The 20,668-nt window shown below is 43.2% G+C and overlaps 1 protein-coding gene across 3 annotated transcripts in view; it reads left to right on the top strand.

The window, feature by feature from the left end:
* The window catches only part of ERGIC2 (ERGIC and golgi 2), a 159,947-nt gene that overhangs the window by 84,238 nt on the left and 55,041 nt on the right, over positions 1 to 20,668 (top strand). For all 3 annotated transcript variants that reach the window (XM_069228185.1, XM_069228184.1, XM_069228186.1), the window contains 2 exons: positions 2,040 to 2,138; positions 16,939 to 17,036. In XM_069228185.1, coding sequence (XP_069084286.1) covers positions 2,040 to 2,138; positions 16,939 to 17,036 — 197 coding nt within the window. The remainder of the gene's footprint in view (positions 1 to 2,039; positions 2,139 to 16,938; positions 17,037 to 20,668) is intronic.

Genomic DNA, 20,668 nt, shown 5'->3' with positions numbered 1-20,668 from the left:
TTCTGCCCCAAGCATTTACTGCGAGCTAAAGACACGTGGGAAAGACTGAGGAAGAGAAAAACAAACAAAACATCGCAATGGGAGAAAGCAGAAAGCTGCAAGAGTGACCTGAAGGGGCAGGGAGCAGCTTTAAATGGATTGAAGAGGCCCGAGATGGCTTCAGGATTACACTGTCTCAGTATTCTGTGTTCCCACATTTAATTGCAGCAGCCGCGTGTTTATGAGGAAGGCTTTGAGCACCGTCACGTTTTTATTTACAAATTAAGCACTGCTCTGCCTGCTTTTCATAAGTATTAATCCGAACGTATCTTAGATAGAATATGCATCTTTTACTCAGAGGTGTTGCACAGTATGTGCTTGAGGATTGACCAGGCATAACATGCTGCCTCCCCTCCTTGTGTCCTGTTCCCAACCAATTGAGAAGGAGGGGAAAAAAGGGTAACACAATAGGGGAAAAAGGATCTTAATGGTAAATCTAGCACCTATATTCTCCTTATCTACACAGATCCTGCCATCCACATACTTTACATGCACAATACATCATTTTTGCCTGCAGGGTCAAACGTGTATGAGCCGTGCATGGGGGTTGCATGACCCCAAACATGACAGCGTTCTTTTTAAAGGGTCACTATCTAGTCTTTCCGACCAGTTGTGAAGGATGGTAAGCTAAGACAAAGACCACCAAAATCACCATGACATTCATCTACCCTAATTCAAATTATCTAGTTTGTTGAAAAATGTATAAATAAAACCTGTTTGGAGGCGATTACCTTTGATCCAAATTTATTTAAGCCGGTCAGAGATGTCTGGTTCTCCCTTATGCATACTTACAATGTTAGTATTTTTTTGTAACAAAACATGATGTTTAAGTATTTTGTGTACTTGTAAACTTGACTATCATCCTTGCAGCAAAAGAATGTTGCAGCAATCCATCTGAAAGTTTTACAGACAGAGTTAAGTTTAAAGATTTGACAAAAGTCCTCAAGTTTTTTCATGTAAAAGCAAATACTTCTATCCAGTAAGTAAAATCCCCAAAATAGATATATTTGTGGCACCATCTTGTTTATTGTCCCCGTTCACTAGTTATTCTATAAAAATTGCATACATTACAATTTGTACAACGCTTTGGGGGTCATTACGACTTTGGCGGACAGAAGACCCCATCCGCCACAGTCCCGATGGGTAGATTGCCGCCAGTGCGGCTGCCTCCCCGCCTGCCCCATTACGAGTTTCCTGCTGGGTCAGCGGGTGGAAACAGAGCTTCTGCCTGCTGGCCCAGCGGGAAATGGCCTACAGCATTGCTGCCGGCTCATAATGGAGCCGGCGGCAAAGCTGTGGTCCGTGTGAACTTTGCAATGCGGCTGGCTCCTGCACCGCCCAGAAACCACTGGTGGAGAAGGGGGTCATAATCCTTGTAGAGCTGCCCTGGCGGATTAGGACCGCCGGTCTGTCCTCTGAAGTAAAATTGGCAGTGCTGGGGATCTTACCGCGGCACTACTGCTGCGGTCATAATGTGCATTATATTTTCACAGATGTTCCTCCCATAAGTCAACCTAACATTCCCATGATTGTTTCAATCCTGGAACAGCATCCTGCAAAGAGCTGACAGAATGTGGAAACAATCTAACATCCTTCTTTAACAAAAAAAACGTTGGTATTAGACTAAGAGATGACTAGATAAATGGATATCTGCACTGGAACATGCAAGCGACTGCGTATGGGAAGATCCTTGGTCCATGTGTCCCAAGGATTTCACTTGTGAATAGTAGCTTTAAAAGTGTGTACATCTGACAACCTGATATAATTTGGGCATTACATTGTATTATTCTTAATAATTCTATTTTTATTACTTTTACAATGTGACTTTTCATCAGATGCCTCTTGCCGTCTGATATCGGTCTGGTGTAATTTGACCAACAAATTGCTACCATTCAGCTGTCATCTGTAGTGCAAAGGTGCATGTAGAATGTGTCATAAATGACATTGTCAAATGTTATTTGTTTTTAATAATATATTTTAATGCTTTGTCTTGTTTACAGCCTACAACTTTTCTCATCGAGTCGACCATTTATCATTTGGAGAGCCAATTCCTGGCATTATTAACACCCTTGATGGAACAGAAAAGATCGCCTCTGATCGTAAGCGTTTATTGTGAAGTTAAACATTTTTTGTAATGTTCTGTTTTTGATCACTGCAAAATGGTAGTCCTCAAGCTAAATGGTTGATTTGAAACTTTCACATAGCTAATTCGTAAATTTAGCAAGATTGTATTAGTGCTCCAAGTTGGATAATTTCTATGGCGAAGGACGGATTCCAGTGAGTACATCGAGGGGCCTTTAAATCATCCGCTAAAAGAATGTTTTGCAGGTTCCCCCTGGGTTCGTACTTTATATACCATACAAGTGTACATTGCTTGCTTCTTTGATTAGTTCATTTGACTTCATGTCTTAACCCTATGCTGACTACACTCACTTGTTGGCATGATCGTGATGTTTATACCCTTTGTAATATCTGAAAATGTATGTTAACAGTGGTAGACTGCTTCAGGGCAACACAGGTGACTCTAAGGATACTCTTGCCTCTCAGATCACTGGTGTCACAGCTCTCTTGCCTCTCATATACAAGAAAGCAGTGGTCAAGCACCGTTTGTCTCATTTGAACTATGGAAACTCCTTGTATGTAGGCCTTTCAAAATTTCTGCTAACTGTTTAGATTATGACTCCTAGACTAATTCTGGGCCTAATTATAGAAGATCCTCTTGAGCCTAATCTTGCTAGGCCCCACTGTCCTCCCATCCAGAAGTTTTTTTTTTTTTTTTTTTTTTTTTTTTTTATGTCTCTTCATGGATGGTTGTGCATTCTGTAACTCAGGGTGAAAATACATGTCTGCCCGTGCTCTGAGATCCAAAACGTTGCATCTATTCAGTATCCCCACAACTTAAAAAAGTGGATCTAGTGACAGGCTAAGCACTGGAATCCTCCTCTGCTAGAGATGAAAGTTTCACTACCAATTTAATAAACTGCTGAAAATGTAGCTAATCAAGCAACTTTTCTTCTCTTCTTTACTGGTTTCAGTTACTGTTTCTCCTGTACTTTTTGTCTTGTCAACAGCGGGATGCCTCTCAGGGTCAATGCATGTGCTTGATAAAATTACTTTCAAGTGCATTGAACCTTGCTTTGAAATGTAGTCATCTAAGAAATTATAACACGTTTAAAGAAGACTATCCAAAGTAAACTGTCCCTTATTATCCTTAAATGAAAGTGACTTCAAAGTATTTTTTGTAGGCCATGTCAAGGTTGTGTACAAATACATTAATGGTTATGCTCAGCAATTATGGCTTATTGATTGTGTGCATATAATACTTGGACATTAATTGAGGTAAAGAAGAGTGGTATTGTTTCTGAAACTATGTGTTCACCATCAATGGCTCATTCTTAGATTAACAAGTTCTTTATCGGAGTATATCTCTGGTTTAAAGTACAGCATGGAGGATGTTTTTATCCGGGTTCTCTAAGATTGACACACTATGGGAATTCGACCAGGACGTGATAGGTCACATCCTTGAAGAAAATGGGAGTGAGGAGAATAGTGGTGATAACACATTTCATGGAAATCTGTGCCATGGCTGAGAACTCTGGTTTTGTCTCAAAGGAACCCCTTCTGAGCTCAGAGAATCTCTTTGGATGAGCAGGTGTGATTTATTTCTACTTTCTTTCCATATGAGGGATCTTAGCTTTCTGAAATACATCAACAGCACAATCAAATTTCCTATGGGGGGGGATGGGAAAGGTAATTGATCTGTTTCGTTGATGTTTAATACATTATGGAACGCTTGAAACTGTGCAGGATTCATACTAGTTAACATTTTTTACCAAAGCAAAATCTGTTTGGGACTTTGTGTTGTCTGAATAGGGATAATTATGTTTGTGACAAAATTCAGAGGAAAATGTAACTGCTTTTTTTCCATCCAATCCATGAATCATGTTTGCGTAGCCAGGTAGTTCCCAATGCCACAGGAAAGAATGGAGCATCAGTGATGTCACATGTGATAGGCTCCAAATGTCTTGACTGGGTAACCATGATTACTGCTTTAGTTTCCCATTCAAAAAAAAAAAGTCTCCAAAAGTCATAGGGCTTCTGTCAGTGCCTCATATGAGTTCAAACAAAATATTTTCTTGGATTAGAATCTCTGCACGCTTCCAGAAAAAGGTGTTAATAAAACCAGAGGCCCTGAAATCTACCAAGACAAAAATATTCACAGTTCCAGCCGGTGTGGTTAACTGCAAAATGAACCATATCAATGATGCATCGGCAACGATTGGACCAGAGGGCTTCCATCTTGGTGTAGGTTTGTCATTGAAGAGTGCACTGACTCGTTTCCATCCAGTTGGACATGTACCTACAGTGTCCGCATTTGACACAGTATGACTCTAGTCCAGCCCTTCAGTGTCTTTTCTTCCAAAGACATGGGTTTCTTGAAGTTGCTTATTTGCATAGGCCCTACAGTAGGTCTTTGGTGATTCAGATGTGCTTGAATATCCTAATAACTCTCTAGAATACATTAGCCTTATTCATCCATCCAGTCTCTGATAGTGTATTAAGCTGGATCTCTTGAACCATGTTTAGTGTTGGCAATACCTTTGAGCTTCTTGCGTTGGCTGTGTTCTAAATAGGGCATGGAACTGCTGAATAAATCTTAAAGAACAATTCTTAGTTTGCAGGTTAATGATGTGGCATCTACCATTGCATCCTTTGTTAAATATGTTAGTAAAAAAGGCCACCTTCGCCTTATCTGAATATTGATGCGGTCTTGTTAGGTAATGTAGATTACACTGGGCTACAAATAACTTACCATGTATGGATCTCCTACATACTTATCCTGATGATCCTCCCAAAGAACCTCTTTCCCTTGAATATTAATGGAGGAGGAAGTAGTTGCAATCTCCCTTGCCACCTAAGTTGGAATGCTGGTATGTGTGGGGGTTGAGGAAGAGCCTACTTGTAGTGAGACTTGAGAGGGAAGTTGGATTTACTTTGCATAACTAGAATGCCCTTTCTGGGTGGGCGGTTTAGAAGGTATCCTGATTCTTAGTTACAGCGTGCACCATTGCTTAGGGGTATTGTCTCAGAGTTCATACTGTGGGGCTTGGCAAGCTTTCCAGATCAGAACGTGCATCAGCCAGGAGAGCACCTCCCTCTTAATCTAGATCATGCTTGGGTGAGAACATGAGCGTGGTAATAGATCTCGGAGAGAAGGTGGGAAGGGAGAGTACCTAGTACCAGACTGGGGTGTGCATGTTCAAGACGGTGTGTATCAGAGTCTGCTGGCCTCAGGCCCTCTCCAGCTACTGTCAGTAGTCCAGTATTTGTATGCTATTATATAGGGACTCAATTTAAAAATGCTCATTTTGGGAATAAACCCCATAAAGCACAGCAATACATCACATTTAAAATATTTATAAATACATAAAAAATGTCCACATTGAATATAAAAACTTGCCCACACAGAAAAACAATTGGTGCACTATTAAAACACCTTTGGGACTAATTAGGACACTTAAGGATTATAGGACTCTTAGCGCTGTTGCGTTCTGCATGAAACCCAAGTTGACACATAATGGCTCAGTCTACTTTTTCCTTGCAGATAAATATGGGGGCCATAAAACAGAACATGATCAATATTTTACATTTTATTACATGTTTTACAAAACTCTTCATCAACTCAGCAAGTGTTCCATTTACATGTAAAATTGTTAACGACTAGAATCCCAGTTTTAAGTTTTACTTGCAACGTTTTTTCCTAATGGGGTATGTTTTGTCCCTATAGGGTTCAAAGTACGGGACAGGTTTAATGTCTAAAAAGTTATCAAAGAGGCTACAACCTAGCGCATTATGCCAGAAAGTAGGCTCTAGAATTACATTTGCAGCCTGTTGGATCAAGGTTGGATCAGACCACATGGTTTCTAACCCTAAAACACATAACCATGGCAGGGTAGGAGTCCTATGTAATTTTAAAATCTCTGGTAGCCCGTCCTTATATGATTTCTGTTCAGGAGTTGACCATAACCTTACCCAGAACATGAACGGTCTCAGAGCTGCAAAGTTGTATATTCTTTTAATTAAGCCCAATGGAAAAAAAAAAAGCGATGAGACAGCAGTGCTTTGTGGTAAATCATGTCAATTTCTTGCAAAATTGTTTACTATCACTGGTTGGAGAGCAGACTGGCTGCGACTCCCCCTTAAAGTGCACGCTCTCTCGCCGGCAGCATTGGCGCCCATAGCCGACCACTGGTTCCCCTCCTTAACCCAAGAGGGGGCGTGCGTGGAGAGAAATCTGGGACGCTAGACACATGAAAGCAGTGGTGTGTTGTTCCTTTGTTTCCGTTAGAGTAACCCAGTGCGGAGCGGATTACCAGTAAGGTCTCTCTTCCTTCTTTTGTCCTGAAGAGGCCCGTAACATTATTGGGCCGAAACGTGTTAACATATACAGTGGAGAAGCCTTTGAAAATTAAACGATAGCACTTCCCAAGACTATTGCACACAGACCAAATTAGTGGAGACAGAGGAATCTTGTGTGCATCATTTTGTGGACTGCCTTCAGCTGTGAACTTGACACTTATGTTTTTTTGTATTTAATACAGCCTCAGGCACACATAGAAACTTAGTAGGAGGGGGCTAACCTCTCATACCTCCATTTAATGTGACAGTTGTGTATATTATACAGCTTGTAATCTAATGTTGTGTCATTATGTGATAATGTAATGTGGTGTAATTGTGTATCTTTGTGTTCTTATGATTTAGAAATGAGACAAGTATTTTTTTTAATTGCTTTAACACTGTAGTATATAAAGCACACTCACTGCTGCCCTATGGTAACTCAGAAAATAAACTGTTTTTGAGAGAACAAAGTGTTTGTGTTAAAATAAAATATTAGAAAAGAAAAATGTTCCAGTAATTGCAGTGGTGATTCTTAACCATTTTGCCAAGTGATTAATTTGGGTTTTAACTTTGTGACTTTTTAGGTTTTTCATTAGTCCCCTCATCTGCCCTTTTGCTTTTCTTTTTCTGTTGTATATTTCCCAGGGGATGAGGGGTTATAAGGGAAAACCGTTGGTATTCACCAATGGCATATCATTGATAGCACTCCTTGCAACCAGTACAGGAACCGGCTCAGATATTTTGCTGCTTCATAGGATGTGGTTGCAGCCACGACTGTGCACACCAACTGCAACATCAGTCCTCTTTTTCTTTCTCCCCAAACTTGCTTTCACCCCCCTTCCAATTCCAACATCCATACAGGAAATGTAGGGGTGATTTCTTGTGGCTGGCATATCCTCAGTGGCAGTACTTGTAAGCAAGTTTGGAAATGGACTCTGATATTTTGCAGCTTCATAGGATGTGGTTGTAGCCAAGACTGTGAACACCAACTACAACATCAATCCTCTACTTCCTTTTCTCCAGCTGTAGCAGTCTCCAAGCCACTCTGATTTCCCCTAGCAGGACCACACGTAGCTGGTAGGGGAGCAGGAATTCAATTTTTTTCCCCTTCTGGAAGCCGTTCACTTCAGATCAATGGGGCTACACATCGACCAAAGAGGCTGCATCTTACTTTTCATTGTATTCCTTTAAACCCCCTGTCCAGTCTCAAGTTGACAGATCGTGCTACCTTCCTTATGAAGGAGGTAAATTTACTTGTGGCCAGAGATTCCATTGAGAGAGTGCCAAACTCCGAAAAAGAAGAGTGATGTTACTCTTGCTACTCTCTTGTGCCCAGGATCCCATTCTCGACCTCCACCTCTGTATGCCTTCCTACAGAAGGATGAATTCAGAATGCTCCCTTTGGTTCTGGGCCCAGAGCAATGAATGATGTCTTTGGATTTAAAAGATGTGGACGTTCATGGAACGGGCACAATGCTTAGATTTTCTGTTCTTCCGATTGCCCCCTTCTCGCATCTTTCGGAAGGTAATAGCAGTGGTTGTGGCTGATTATTGCAGATCAGGGTTACACGGAGTTCCATAACTCGACAAATGGTTGCTAAAGGCAGGCCCACAGCAGTCAGTCATGGACCACTTTCAGATAGCAGTTGCCCTTCTGTCGTCCCTTGGGCTTTCCATCCACGATTTAAAGTTCCATCTAAATCCTATACCAAGGATTCCCTTCATAGGGGCTATCCTGGATACAGTAGTTTTCAATTCATTTTTTTTCCTACACAGCGAGTCCTCGACATTCAGGATGTCATACCACTGTTTTAGGCTTAGTCCCGGGTCTTAGTGAAGATAGTTTTGAGGCTTCTTGGGCTCTAAACATTGTACATCCTCCTTGTGCCAGATGGCACACACAGGCCTTACAGTGAAACCTCCAATTCCAGTGGTGCAGTACTGAGGCAGTCTCTCTGACACCATTTGTATCTCAGATAGCCTGGGACTTTCAGTGGTTGCTGATAGGCACCACTGTGGTTTATCGCAGGTCATTCTCCCTATTTCACTGTTAACCCACAGAGGTATCATCTCTGATTTGGGGAGTTCACCTGGGAGAGATGTAGAGATCAGGGGTCTGTGGTATCCAGCAGAGCCCTAGCTCCATACCAGCCTACTGACGATTCATGCCATCAGATTCACCCTAAAAGCCTTTTTACTGACAACCAGGCAAGTTTGATGCAAGTCCTTGGATACAGCAGGGCTGCCAGGCTGTACTGCAATGAGCATGGTGAATGGGGGTCCTAGCTTTTGTGCCGGGGGCTTGGCACCATTGGAGTGGAGGTGGCTGGATCAACAGGGATCTTCCTGAGGACCAATCAGCTTGCAGGGCCTCTGACCTCTAGAGTGGATGGACTGAGCGGTTTTGGCTGGTGAATCTCAAATAGGGTCTTCTTCCCCAGGGTGGTCAAGGACAACTTGGACCAATGCTGCAGGCCTTGGCTCAATCTTTTCACCACTTTTGCGGATGTGCCATGTTGAGACTACTTTGTGCTAAAATGTCCTCCAGGAAGGCCTCTGTGGAATGCATTCTGTCTGCAGCTGAACACGGGCCTTCTGTGCTCAATTACACCATTGCCTCACCTGCCTTGAGTTTTGTGGAAGGCCAGGATTAACTGGACCCAAGTGATCTATCCTGTCCTAGTTTACACCAGGAATGTGTGGTATCCCTGACTGTTAATCCGAATTATCCACCTCTTTGGTATGACCTCCTATCTCAGTAACAGAGCATGGCCCTAAACCCAAATCTCTATTATCAGCACCTCTATACATGAAGCATGAATGATGAAAACAGGAGGCTGAACTTGCCATCTGAAGTGGTGGATGTTATCCTTGCTGCCAAAGGGTCTTCAACAAAATCCATTTAGACAGAACATTGGGAAACGTTTGTGGCCTGCTGTAGGGACAGTCATGTGTCCTTGTAGGCCAAGTTCAGATATATTTTTTTGTTTTGGCTTTGGTCTATCAAGTCTTTACAGTAGACACAAAGATTTTAAGCCACCCTTTCAGTCTTTCTGTGTTTGCCTCATTAATCTTCCCTCCAGCTCATCAGTTGTGATGCATTATCTGAAAGGTTTGGCTCACGTTTCCTGCAAATCTTTAGAATGCTGCCATAATTTGTCTCCACATTTCTTATGGGCATACATTTGTAGCGCATGCACAGGTCTTTCCTCGCTGCTGCTTATCGTTAAGACAGTATTCATTATCATAATCACTTCTACGCTCTGTGAGTGAAATGGAGACTCGGTCAATGCAGCACACTACATTCTTTTGAGACAAATTCGTACTGAGGATCCAGTCAACTGTCCTGCCTAAGTTGGTTTCGCCTTCCTGTGTGGGTCAACTAGTTACTCTTTTCTACATCCTTCGAAGGACGAGGAGAGGCTTTGATAGCTTGATGCCAAAACCTTTAAGCTTTTATTTTTAATGCTTGGAGAAATATCTTATTGATGACCAGCTCTTGGTTGGGTTTGTCGGTGCCAAGTAGGTGAAGGCTGTAGAGAAAAGGACCCTATCATGGTCGATGGTCCTATTTATTAAGACATGCTATGCTTTGGCCTAAAAGGAACTTCTCCCCCACCTGATGGGTCTATGGGCCCATTCAATCAGGCCTAAAGCTACTTCATTAGAAAGGCATGTACTTTTACTGGATAGTTGTCAGGCTGCAACATGGATGCCCATGCACAACTTCACAAAGCATTACAACATCATGTGTTGTCTGCGTAGATTGCCGTTTTGCCTGCTCATTTCTGCTGCACGTTTTTGTTTTTACTTCACGTCTCATATCTTCCACCTTTCGTTAGGTATTCATTTACTACCTAACCTACAGGTGAGGTTAGAAGTATCCATAATAAGAATGGTGTACCTATTAGAAGGTCCCAAGTTAGTCTTTTCAGCACATGCCAAATCTAAAGTGTCTTAGCCGATCCGCCCCTGGGGCTGCTGAAAAAATCAAGTTAGAAACTGGTGTCGGCATGCAGTAGTGGTGCCTATATGTGTTTCCGTTACAAGATGGTCACAAGGTTGTTGCAGAGTCAGGTAGCGAAACCTTGCAGCACACAGGAGCAATTGCTTTAAATCCAGTTTGTCTAGTGGGAATGTTCCAAAAGTATGGGGATAGATAGATTCTCCACCAGAAAGAGCATTACTGAAGGTAAATAACTTGTTCTTCTGCAAGCAGAATTAGATTCCAAAGTAGTGGCGGCAGTACCTAAAGAGATCAGTCATAGCCTCTGACAATGAGACTGTTGATTATACTGTGCGACATGAAGTCTTTGTATATAATAGTCATACTATATACATGTCTGGCTTGCATATAATATGCAGTGAGACAATGGTCACAGAACAAGGGTGAATGGAACAGTCTAATGACTGTTGCAAGCATGATGCAGAAGGAGGTAAAAAGATGGAGGAAAATAAACATGACCAAAGTCATATGCTTCAAAACGGCTCCCCCTTCTGTGACCAGAGGGACACACGAACAACACATAGGCCGTCATTACGAGTGTGGCGGTCTTAAGACCACCACACTTGCTGTGGTGGTCTAACCGCCGCGGACCCACCAGTTAAGACCGCTGCATTACGAGTTTTGCGGTTTGGCCGAAGCCAAATCGACATAGTGCCGCCAGTCCTGCCGGTCTGGTCAGACCTCCGTAGCCGGTGGTGAGGCTCTGCGGGCCGGGGGCGGCAGCAAACCGCCAGGCTTTTCGCGGCAGTCTCCCGCCACCAAAAGCCTCTCGGTAACGCACCTGGCGAAAGGAATCCCCATTCCTGTTGCTGGCACCTCTGCGCCCCTTCCCCCCCCCCACACATCCACACACTTGCAGACACCCCCCCCACCCATCTACACACTTGCAGACACACCCCCCCACCCGTCCACACGCATACATACAACCATCCTCACTCGGTCTCACACATACCCACCCCGCATTCATGGACGCCCCCTCCGCATTCATTCACACACTCCCCCATCACGCATGCATACATGCACACTCACCCCCTTCATGCACGCATAGTCACACTCTCCCCCTTCACGCATGCATACATACACACATTCACTCTCCTTCACGCAAGCATACAGTCACCCCTTCATGCATGCATACATGCACACACTCCCCCCTTCATGCACGCATACAGTCACACAAGCATGCACACCCATTCCCATACACACACACACACACCTGACACACACACACCCTCTCCTTTCAGTCGCTCCACCTACCTGTCTGGGCCGCACAGCAGCCCACATCGAGGTGGTCGTCCGGGAGGGGGTAAATGTCGGCGCTTCCACCGCCAGTGCTGCACTGCCTTGCCATATTACTGCTCGTAATGTGGCGGGTGGGGTCCTTGCGACGTGGCGGTGCTGGCAGTGGAACCGCCTCTCGGCCGTCCTGGTGGTGTCGGGTTTATGGTTGTAATCTGGCGGTCTTCAGTCTCTGACTTGTAACCGCCGACACTGGCGGTCTTTTGGCGGCCGCCAGAACGGCGGTCTTCCAAAAAGACCGCCAATGTCATAATTAGGGGCTCAGTGTTCAGTTCATACATTTAAGAATATGGTCACTGGACGACAGAATAATCTGCTAAACACAAATGTTTTATAGCTAAAGACCTGGTTCCTAGTGCTAAAATCTTTCCAGTCACAGGTGAAGGGAAAGGTAGCACAAATACCTGAAAAACTGGGAGGATATGAAACATTAAGTGCTAAAGTGGCTTAAAAATGTATTGTGCAGATAAAAGATAGATGGATAGATAAAAGATGGATAGATAAGAGATAGTTACATAGATAGATAAAGATAGGTAAATGATAGCTAGGTAAAAAACAGATTAAAGATAAATATAGAAGATAGACAACATAGATAGTTATATAGAAAGATAATATAGATAAATGATAGACAAGTACGATGTAGTGTCGCCGTTCCACGGAAGGGAGGAGAGAACAGAAGGCAAGCCCGACTAGCCTTTATCCGAATCTGCAGAAAGTGAAGATCAAATAGTTCAGAGGTCTGCAGCCATCGGCTGACATGTTGTCAAAGGAGCCACACACCCGTGTAGAAAGCAGGTCGCATGTTGGGATGGTTGCTCAAAATAGAAGAGCAAGAAGTGTGCTGCCTTTAGGAGTCTGTGTGACTCTTCAGAGAGGCATGTCACATAGGATAGTTTCCTTGAAGGTTTGTAGAATAGAGGGCAAAGCTCGCAAGTTTTTTTTCCGCCCCCCGCAGGCACGCATTTTAAACAGTTATAATTAAACGGGCTTACTGTTAAAGAAGTCCGTGGTCATGTTAAAGAGTTAATGGCCATCTGGTAACAGTCTGCAGTACGCTCCCTCCAGTACACGGCGGACCCAGGAGGCCGCAGCTCCAACCCGAGTATCCTCTCTTAATAAACAGTGTGCTCTTCGGTCTAACTTTGTGGGCCTCGACTTGCACTAGTCAAAGCCCAAAGTAAATTATATCGCGCCTTTTCCTTCATTACTCACTATATAAAACCGGGCAGCTAGCAAAACGTGTTCAAAAGGTTTATACTTTCTGAAAGACATTTAATTGAAGTATTTTTTTTGTTGGCTTTTTGGAGGGTGCCTTATTAATCTTTTAAATTGTGTAGTCGGATGTGATCATTTTAGGGCACATCCGATTATCTAAAGTGAAGACATGCAGTTTCTTTATTTGTTTAGTGTTCAGCGCTTTGAAGCTGTAATAAGCACAGTTAAGAGCACTTTATAAATAACAGACAAGTGCCTAGCACGGGCCACTACAGCCCCTTTAGTGCGCGCTAGTACCACCTTCTCGAGGGCCCCATGTGGCTTATAAAAAATATGTGACATCGGTGAATCCCAGGAGGTGCCATCAATTTGTTACGTCACTGATTACAAACATGCATATAATAAGGCAGAGCCAATGTGTGCTAAGAGACTAGGATATAGTGGGTGTGAGGGGAGGGCACGACTCATAACAGGATATGAAACTGGATTTCAATAGAAAGTTAATAATGTGACACCAGGAACGGCTGTGAAATGAAGGTCTGTTTTCCAGGGGCACCAAGAACACGCAGTGTTGTCAACCTGGTCAAAACCCAGTGAAATACTAACAGTGCACACAAATATCTGCAGAGCAGAAAAAAACAACCAAAACTTCCAGCAAGAGCTTGTGATTGTTTCCACATCTACCATTCCCAGCCCCTTTACTTCCTCCGTGTGCTCAGAGGATCACAGCAGGTAGTCGTGGGGTAGTGGCACATACTTTCCAGGAGCCAATAAATTCAAGACTCCTAAAATGGAGAAGAATTAAGGGGGACCAGTGGTTTGCAAATGGGAGTGGTCGAACGAAAAATGCTTATTTTTATCTTTACACAACCACTCCCAACTGTTCCATGCACCATTAAAAAAACAAAAGTTAGTACAAGCAAATTTAATACTAACTAAACTCTTTCCCTGAATTAAACAATGCCCCTTGTTCAAACAAAATGATGTGCAAATATGTATTTCTTCATTATTTTTTGGGGTTACAAGGTTATTTGCACATAATTGGGTTTGAACAAGGGGCTGGGTAAATATCACATGCGCATTAAACAGTATTCGGTGTATTAGTTTAGATAATTTGATGTTCATATTAAATAAATTATGTTTTTTGATGTTTTTTTTTTCAATACCGTAGCTATCCCTGAAGAAGGACTGTTATCCCGAAATGCATTGGATGAATAAGTGTGCGATTACCCAAGATGAAATGTGATTTCTGATGTGCTGCAGAATAAAGCCTGGATGGGCATGTCTTCAGCTTTGAAAATGTGGAATCACGTTGCATCTGAGTATTTTTTTGAATTTCGGAAGAAGATTGGAATAAAAATCGGGATTACATTTTGGATTACATTGAAAGAATGGTTATAGAACGCTTATGGCTGAATGCCAAGATGGCAGTGCGGCTTGAATCTGATGCGCGACGGTGCACCATCTGGTTTCAAAAGTTTTTTGTTTTTTTTCCATGTTGTGATAGCAGTTTTGACCCTGCCAGACTAGGCTGCAGTGGCACGCCTTGGATCTCGTTTTCACTTTTGCCATTGTAGTGGTAGCACAATTAAGTGCTGCAGTCCACTAGTGACAGTTACCTTACTGTCCCTGGTTACCGCCTTTATCATATACTAGGGACAACTCATACAGTAAATTATGTAATCCAGTCAGGTATTAGCTAAATGTACACATACTTTGAGGGTCGGGGGTAAAAAGACATGCACTGGGGCCTGGACAGCAGGGCCTAGTGCTCTACAAAGTTGAAAAACCAACAGCATCAGTACAAAAACTTGGGGTTGGAGGAAGAGGGTGATCATACGAAAAGAGGTCCTTTCCTCCAATAAGACTTCAAGAAAGAGAAGTGTTGACAAAGCCAATGGGTCACACCTTTGAAAAACGTTAGGCTGTTTTGCTTTGCCAGTGCTTGTTGCTGATGCTAAACAATGTCTGCAAAAATAAGCTAAAAAGTCTGACTCCAGCATGATCAATGTGTATGAATGTGTTGTGATATTGAACAGTATTGAGAAAAAAAGTTTGTCCATCCATTCAGAAAACAAGCATGATCTAAATGTAGTCATGCATCATCATGTATGCACACTTATGTCATGACACTGACCCTGCAGCAACCATTTTTGCTCCCTGATATGAGTAAAGGAATGATACACGTCATACAATCCAGGGGTGGGACAAAAAAAAGTAAAGGTAAGACAGTCATTACATAAGAAGCAAGCAAATGAGGGTGCCAAGAAAGCCAACCAGTACTAAAGGATGGGCGGACCCAATACATGCTGTAATTATTGGTATTCTTCACAGTAGTTTTTTTTTGACAATACACAACTAAAGCGGATTGTAGACCATACTTAACAAAGGAAATCTAACAATGAAGGTGACACATAGGGCCATTGTGAGTTAATTTTCCAACGTCAAAGACTCTTCCTAAGGTTGATACCTCAAATAGAAAACTTTGGTATTATTCCTGAATCCCACCATTGGACGGCGGAGTAATACACAGAATGCAATTTTGAAACAGTTTCAAGCTTAGAATTATTGTTACAGGTACGAATATGGGCCCTCATTACGACTTTGGCGGTCTCAAAGCTAGACCGCCAAAGCCATGGGCACCAGAAGACAGCCACTGGCAGTCTTCTGCCCGCCATAATATGGATACTGCTGGATTTCCGCCAAATTTTGGACAGAAATCTGGCAGTAGCCATGCTGGCAGACAAAGTGCAGGTGGAAGCACCGCCCCGACAGTAGGACACCGCCAGCCGTACTTTGACCATGCAAACGGCCTGGCGGTGTCCTGCTGGCGGGCCACTGCTGGCAGTAGTAGTGCCCCTTTCCTGCCAGACGACCTCCTTTCCGGACAACCTCGCCGGACAAGGTAAGTCAGGTGTCCGTCAGGGGAAGGGGTGGGAGGTGTTGTGTGTGGTGTCTGCGTGTGTATATTAATGTGCGTGTGTATGCGTCTGAGTGTTGTGGTGTATGCGTGGTTGTATGCATGAGTGAATGACTGTATGAATGTTACAGTGAGTGCGTGTCTGCATGTCAGTGTGAGTATGTGTGAGTGAAAACGTGTATGGAAGTGGTGGTGCATGGGTGCATGCGTCATGGGTGTGGCTGTGCATGATTGCGGGGAGAGGGGGTTGTGGGGTGCTGTGATTCTAGGGGAGGGGTGTTGGGGTTAGGTGATTGCGGGGGAGGGTGGAGGAGCCTTCTACCGGTGACAAGGAAGGAATTCCCTGTCACCGGTAGCCCTACCACCATGGTTTTTATGGTGGTGGTACTGCCGCGGAAAGTATGGCGGTAGGCAGGCTCTTAAGACCGCCAGCCCGGAGATGTGCATCTCTGACCCCATGGCCTGTGAGTGGAGATATGGTGGGTTGGCTGCGGCCAACCTGCTACACTCATAATGTGGAGGTATACACCACCAGCCTGTTGGCAGTGATACCGCCACTTTAACCCTGGAGGTCAAAAGACCGCCAAGGGCCATAGTTTCTTTACTGATAAAGGAAATTGGAATTGATTTCTTAAACTGATTTCCTGAACCTTACTGTAAATTATCTGCACTATTTGGAATTGAACATAATGATGCAGATATTTAATTTGTCAGTAGTTTTTGTAGTTTGAAGCACTTCAGCATAAAGTCTAGTTTACAAACGACTTGCAACACAATGTTTTCTTGTAATGGTGTGCATCATAATGTTTTCATGCAACATAGCTCCTTGGGTTACCAGTTACCATTAAATTCTCTACAATGTAATGCACTTTAATTGTTACTAACCATAAATTTGAAAAGTCTTAAATTAGCAAAGTGTCCTAGTGTTTAGTTAAGATTTGATCTCATGAAAAAATGTTTGTTTTTGAATAGCACACGCAGTACTGCAACCATGAATAAGTCTAATTTTTAAGTGTTTTCGTACTGTCGCTGTTTAATCTGAAGCCATTTATTCTTTTAATAGACAACCAGATGTTCCAGTATTTTATCACAATTGTGCCAACAAAACTCAGAACTTACAGAATCTCATCGGACACTCATCAGTTTGCAGTGACTGAAAGAGTAAGTCAGTTGATCTGTGTAGAGATATTCATGTAGGATGAACAAGCGGTGGCTCTTGGTGCTAAACGTTTATAAATGATATAATTTGTCCTTTCAGTATGTTGACTATTTGATCCATTATTTTGGATGCCTTCTTCATACACCTGAAACATCAGGTCTCCATACATATCAAATTGCGAGCCATGACAGATTGCCACTAAGAGCTTTGTGTGTTTGTAGCTGGTGGTGGGTAAATAGATCAGTACCTGCTGGATCGAATAACTAATCGCCTGCATAGGAAATCCTACCACTAATCAAGTGAAGTATGAAATTTACTAGTAATAGAAAAAGGGGAGTGATATGAGAAATAGGAAAAAATAAAACATATCAAAATGACCACACCAAGTAGTTTTGATACCACCACCATTCAAAGAAAGTACACAAATAGACGATACGTAGAAAGATGGAATGGTCCGCCGCTCCACTAGAGAGGGAAGTCACTAATTCCAGTGCTCTTCTAAATAGGTAAGGTCCCTACCAATGGGAGGAGATGTAAGAGCGGATGCAGCATCTCCCTGACCATCAGAAAAGAGAGTGAAGACAATAGTTCAAGAGGGTAAGACAGTGGGAAACACCTGCTTTAAATGTGCTCGAGTTGCAGCAGACGCATCCAGCACACAGGTGTACATGGACACCACTTTACGTAGATAGCCTGGCTAAGACTATGAGAAGTCAAACAATCAGTCCAAACCTTTACCATAAGTGTGCCTTTCATTGTGGAGGGATTCTTTTGTGCTGCAGTGCATGATGGACAATGACACAGCGAAGACAGCGGGGACCCTACAATTCAAGGGATCATTTAGAAACCGCAATACTTTTTGCTAGCGACTGATTAAGCGAAAGGGTTGCATCACACTCCAAAACAAACAGAACTCACAGGGAGTCATTGTGCAGGGAACAAGCACGTTACTGCAATATCCAGTAACACATAGACTTCCAAGGTATAGCCAGGAAAAAGGGCCAGACCATTAAAGGGTTGGCCATAGCCATCAAGTGGCTCCCAGAGAAGAAAGCCTTCATTTAAACACGTACAGGAGGCAGACTGGGATGTTTCCTCTTGGAATGGTGACAAATCACATGTATTAATGCTTACCATCATAAACTACAGTTACCATATAGAGGTACAAAATATGCCACCAAATGTTAATCCAAATAAAAGGGTTTTCAAAGGAGAAGAATTTTGACTTTTAAATCGGGACATAAACTACAGTTACCATATAGAGGTATAAAATATGCCACCAAATGTTAATCCAAATAAAAGGGTTTTCAAAGGAGAATAATTTTGACTTTTAAAGCGGGATCTCCTACTAGAAAGAACGATACAGGAGCTGTCAAAAGAGGAACAGAACCAGTAAGTGTAATCTGTATACTTATTTATTCTTTACACAGAGGCCCATCATAGATCTGAGATTCCTGAAAATATTCATCAGGACCCAAGTTCGAGTTGACCACATTTCATGAAGTCATCACACTGGTAAAAGAAGTGGACTACATAAAATAGCTCAGGGCTGTGGTAAACAACTCACCTTACCAATTCAGTGTTACCCATTGTTGTAAATTCAGCATCAAGAGGATTTACAAAATGTCTTGCCACTAGCAGCTTGCATGAGAAGGCAGGTGGTGCATGTGTACACCTACTTAAACATGCGCCTAGTAAAGGCAAAGTCAGAAGATCAGTCTAAGAAAGTGTACCAAGAATGACAGATACAATGCACAGACTGGGCTTCTTGAACATTCAAAAATCCTAAGCCATGAAGGTAAAGGTATTTTTGAGGACAGAGTTAAAGGTTGTGACCCCAAAAGCATAGCACATTCAAGAGCCCTAGCACTGTCGGAACAAGTTCACCTGTGCCAGAAGGTACGGTCTCTGGCCGTGAGAACAATGATAACATTGCCAGGCGTGATGGGCTCTTGCTTTCCTCTAATCCCATTTGCCAGACTCTGCAAAGCCAATGTTAACAATTGATGGGGGACTGGGAGAATCTACACAGAAGAAGGTGAAATGGTGGACAAAAGAGAACCTCACAGTTGGCTAAGCATTCAGACAACCTCTCCCCTCAGTGGCCATCGCCACGGACTCATCCTCCTTTCCATCCCAGTGTACTGAGAAGGAAGATCACTCTTCCAGGGTCCCTCTTTTCCCCTTTCCATGTCCGTGCCAGTGCTGACATCTTAGAGCCTTCCTGCCAGTCTCACGTCCTCCAGTGATTTGGCAATTGTTACCTCTTTTTGAAAAGACTCCCAAAGTGCTCCAAAATTGGATCTTGTAAAGAGCGCTGTTATAAGAAAGCGAGTTTATTAGTTGCATAGGATATGAGCCGTTGACAAGAAATACGTCTGTTACTTCTACTTTACTCAGAAGCAAGCGCCCCATTGTAACACTTGACTCTCGGGTAGCAAAGCATTGGAGTCCAGTCCCTTCTTGTGAGCTGGGGTATGACTCAGTACTCCCAGATCGCTGCGAGGCAACAACACTCAATGAATCATTGTCCAGTTAGTGCTTTTGTTATAAAAAAGAAAAGTACTTTATTACACGCACTCTGCTGCTAAATACTTTGCATTCATATACAAATATTTACAATTAGGTAGTTAGAAATACCTTTGGTGACATCCTCAGCAACGTTTACACCCCAACAAGCCCTGAACCCGCAATCGCTTACCCGTACTCTTACTAGATACACTATCACAACAAAAGGGTATGCCAGTATTAATAATGCAGGCCTACTTGCTTTGTCAGTGTCACCATATTCACAAAAGCAGAAGACCTGCTATAATCTACTATTGCAAGACCTTTGAAATCAATGAGAGTAGGACCAAGACTCAGTGATATTCTTTTTTAACCTAACACTTTACATTGTCAATTATTTAGTCACGCATTACAGTGAATCACGTGTCCCAAAGTCTTATTTCTACTCTAACTATACTACCTCTGCAGCTTTAGGGCCAACAAACTGGATCCTGCAGACCTTAGAGTCAACAATCCAGCTCCAGGAGTGCTGTAACCAACATGGAAAGCTTCTTCCTGGTTCGGTCGCTTGAGAGACTTGGGGGCATGTTTTGGGAAAAAAGTCCTGAATGTGGGGCTGCTAAATTTCCGCCCGTACCCGAAAACTCTAAAAACAAAGTTGGTGGTGCTCCTGCCCTTCCTGGGGCATCACAAAGAGCATACGCACGTTTTTGTGCCCCATGCAGGGACTTATAGGGCTTTGTCTCACCAGAGTGTGCATATAAGCAAACAAGCTTTCTTTTTTCTTCTGGAAGCAACTTCGCTCTTCTGTATTTGGCTTTTATTTAGTGCCAAGTGCCCCAGCCCATTTGATGGAGCACCTGGCATGGGGCAAGACTAAGGCTGTGTAGACAGTCCTCTCCATAACTGGCCAGTTGGCTCATTCTGTGCTTCTGCTCGCGGGTTTCAGTGCAGGCAGGAACAAAGTTCACTGGTAGAGTGGTGCTGGTGGCGTGAGCCCGCTCCCCCAGACAGACATGGGGAGCAGGGAAGCCTATTGCCTTGTTTCCGATGTTCTGGTCGGCCCTGGGAATATCCTTACTCCTTGCTAAGACTTCCCCGGGGAATCGGCTCCCCCAGGACAATC

The sequence above is a fragment of the Pleurodeles waltl genome, chromosome 4_1 (assembly GCF_031143425.1).
Source record: "Pleurodeles waltl isolate 20211129_DDA chromosome 4_1, aPleWal1.hap1.20221129, whole genome shotgun sequence".
Taxonomy (NCBI): domain Eukaryota; kingdom Metazoa; phylum Chordata; class Amphibia; order Caudata; family Salamandridae; genus Pleurodeles; species Pleurodeles waltl.
Note: the sequence above shows the minus strand (reverse complement) of the source record. Positions and strands in the feature narration are given on the sequence as shown.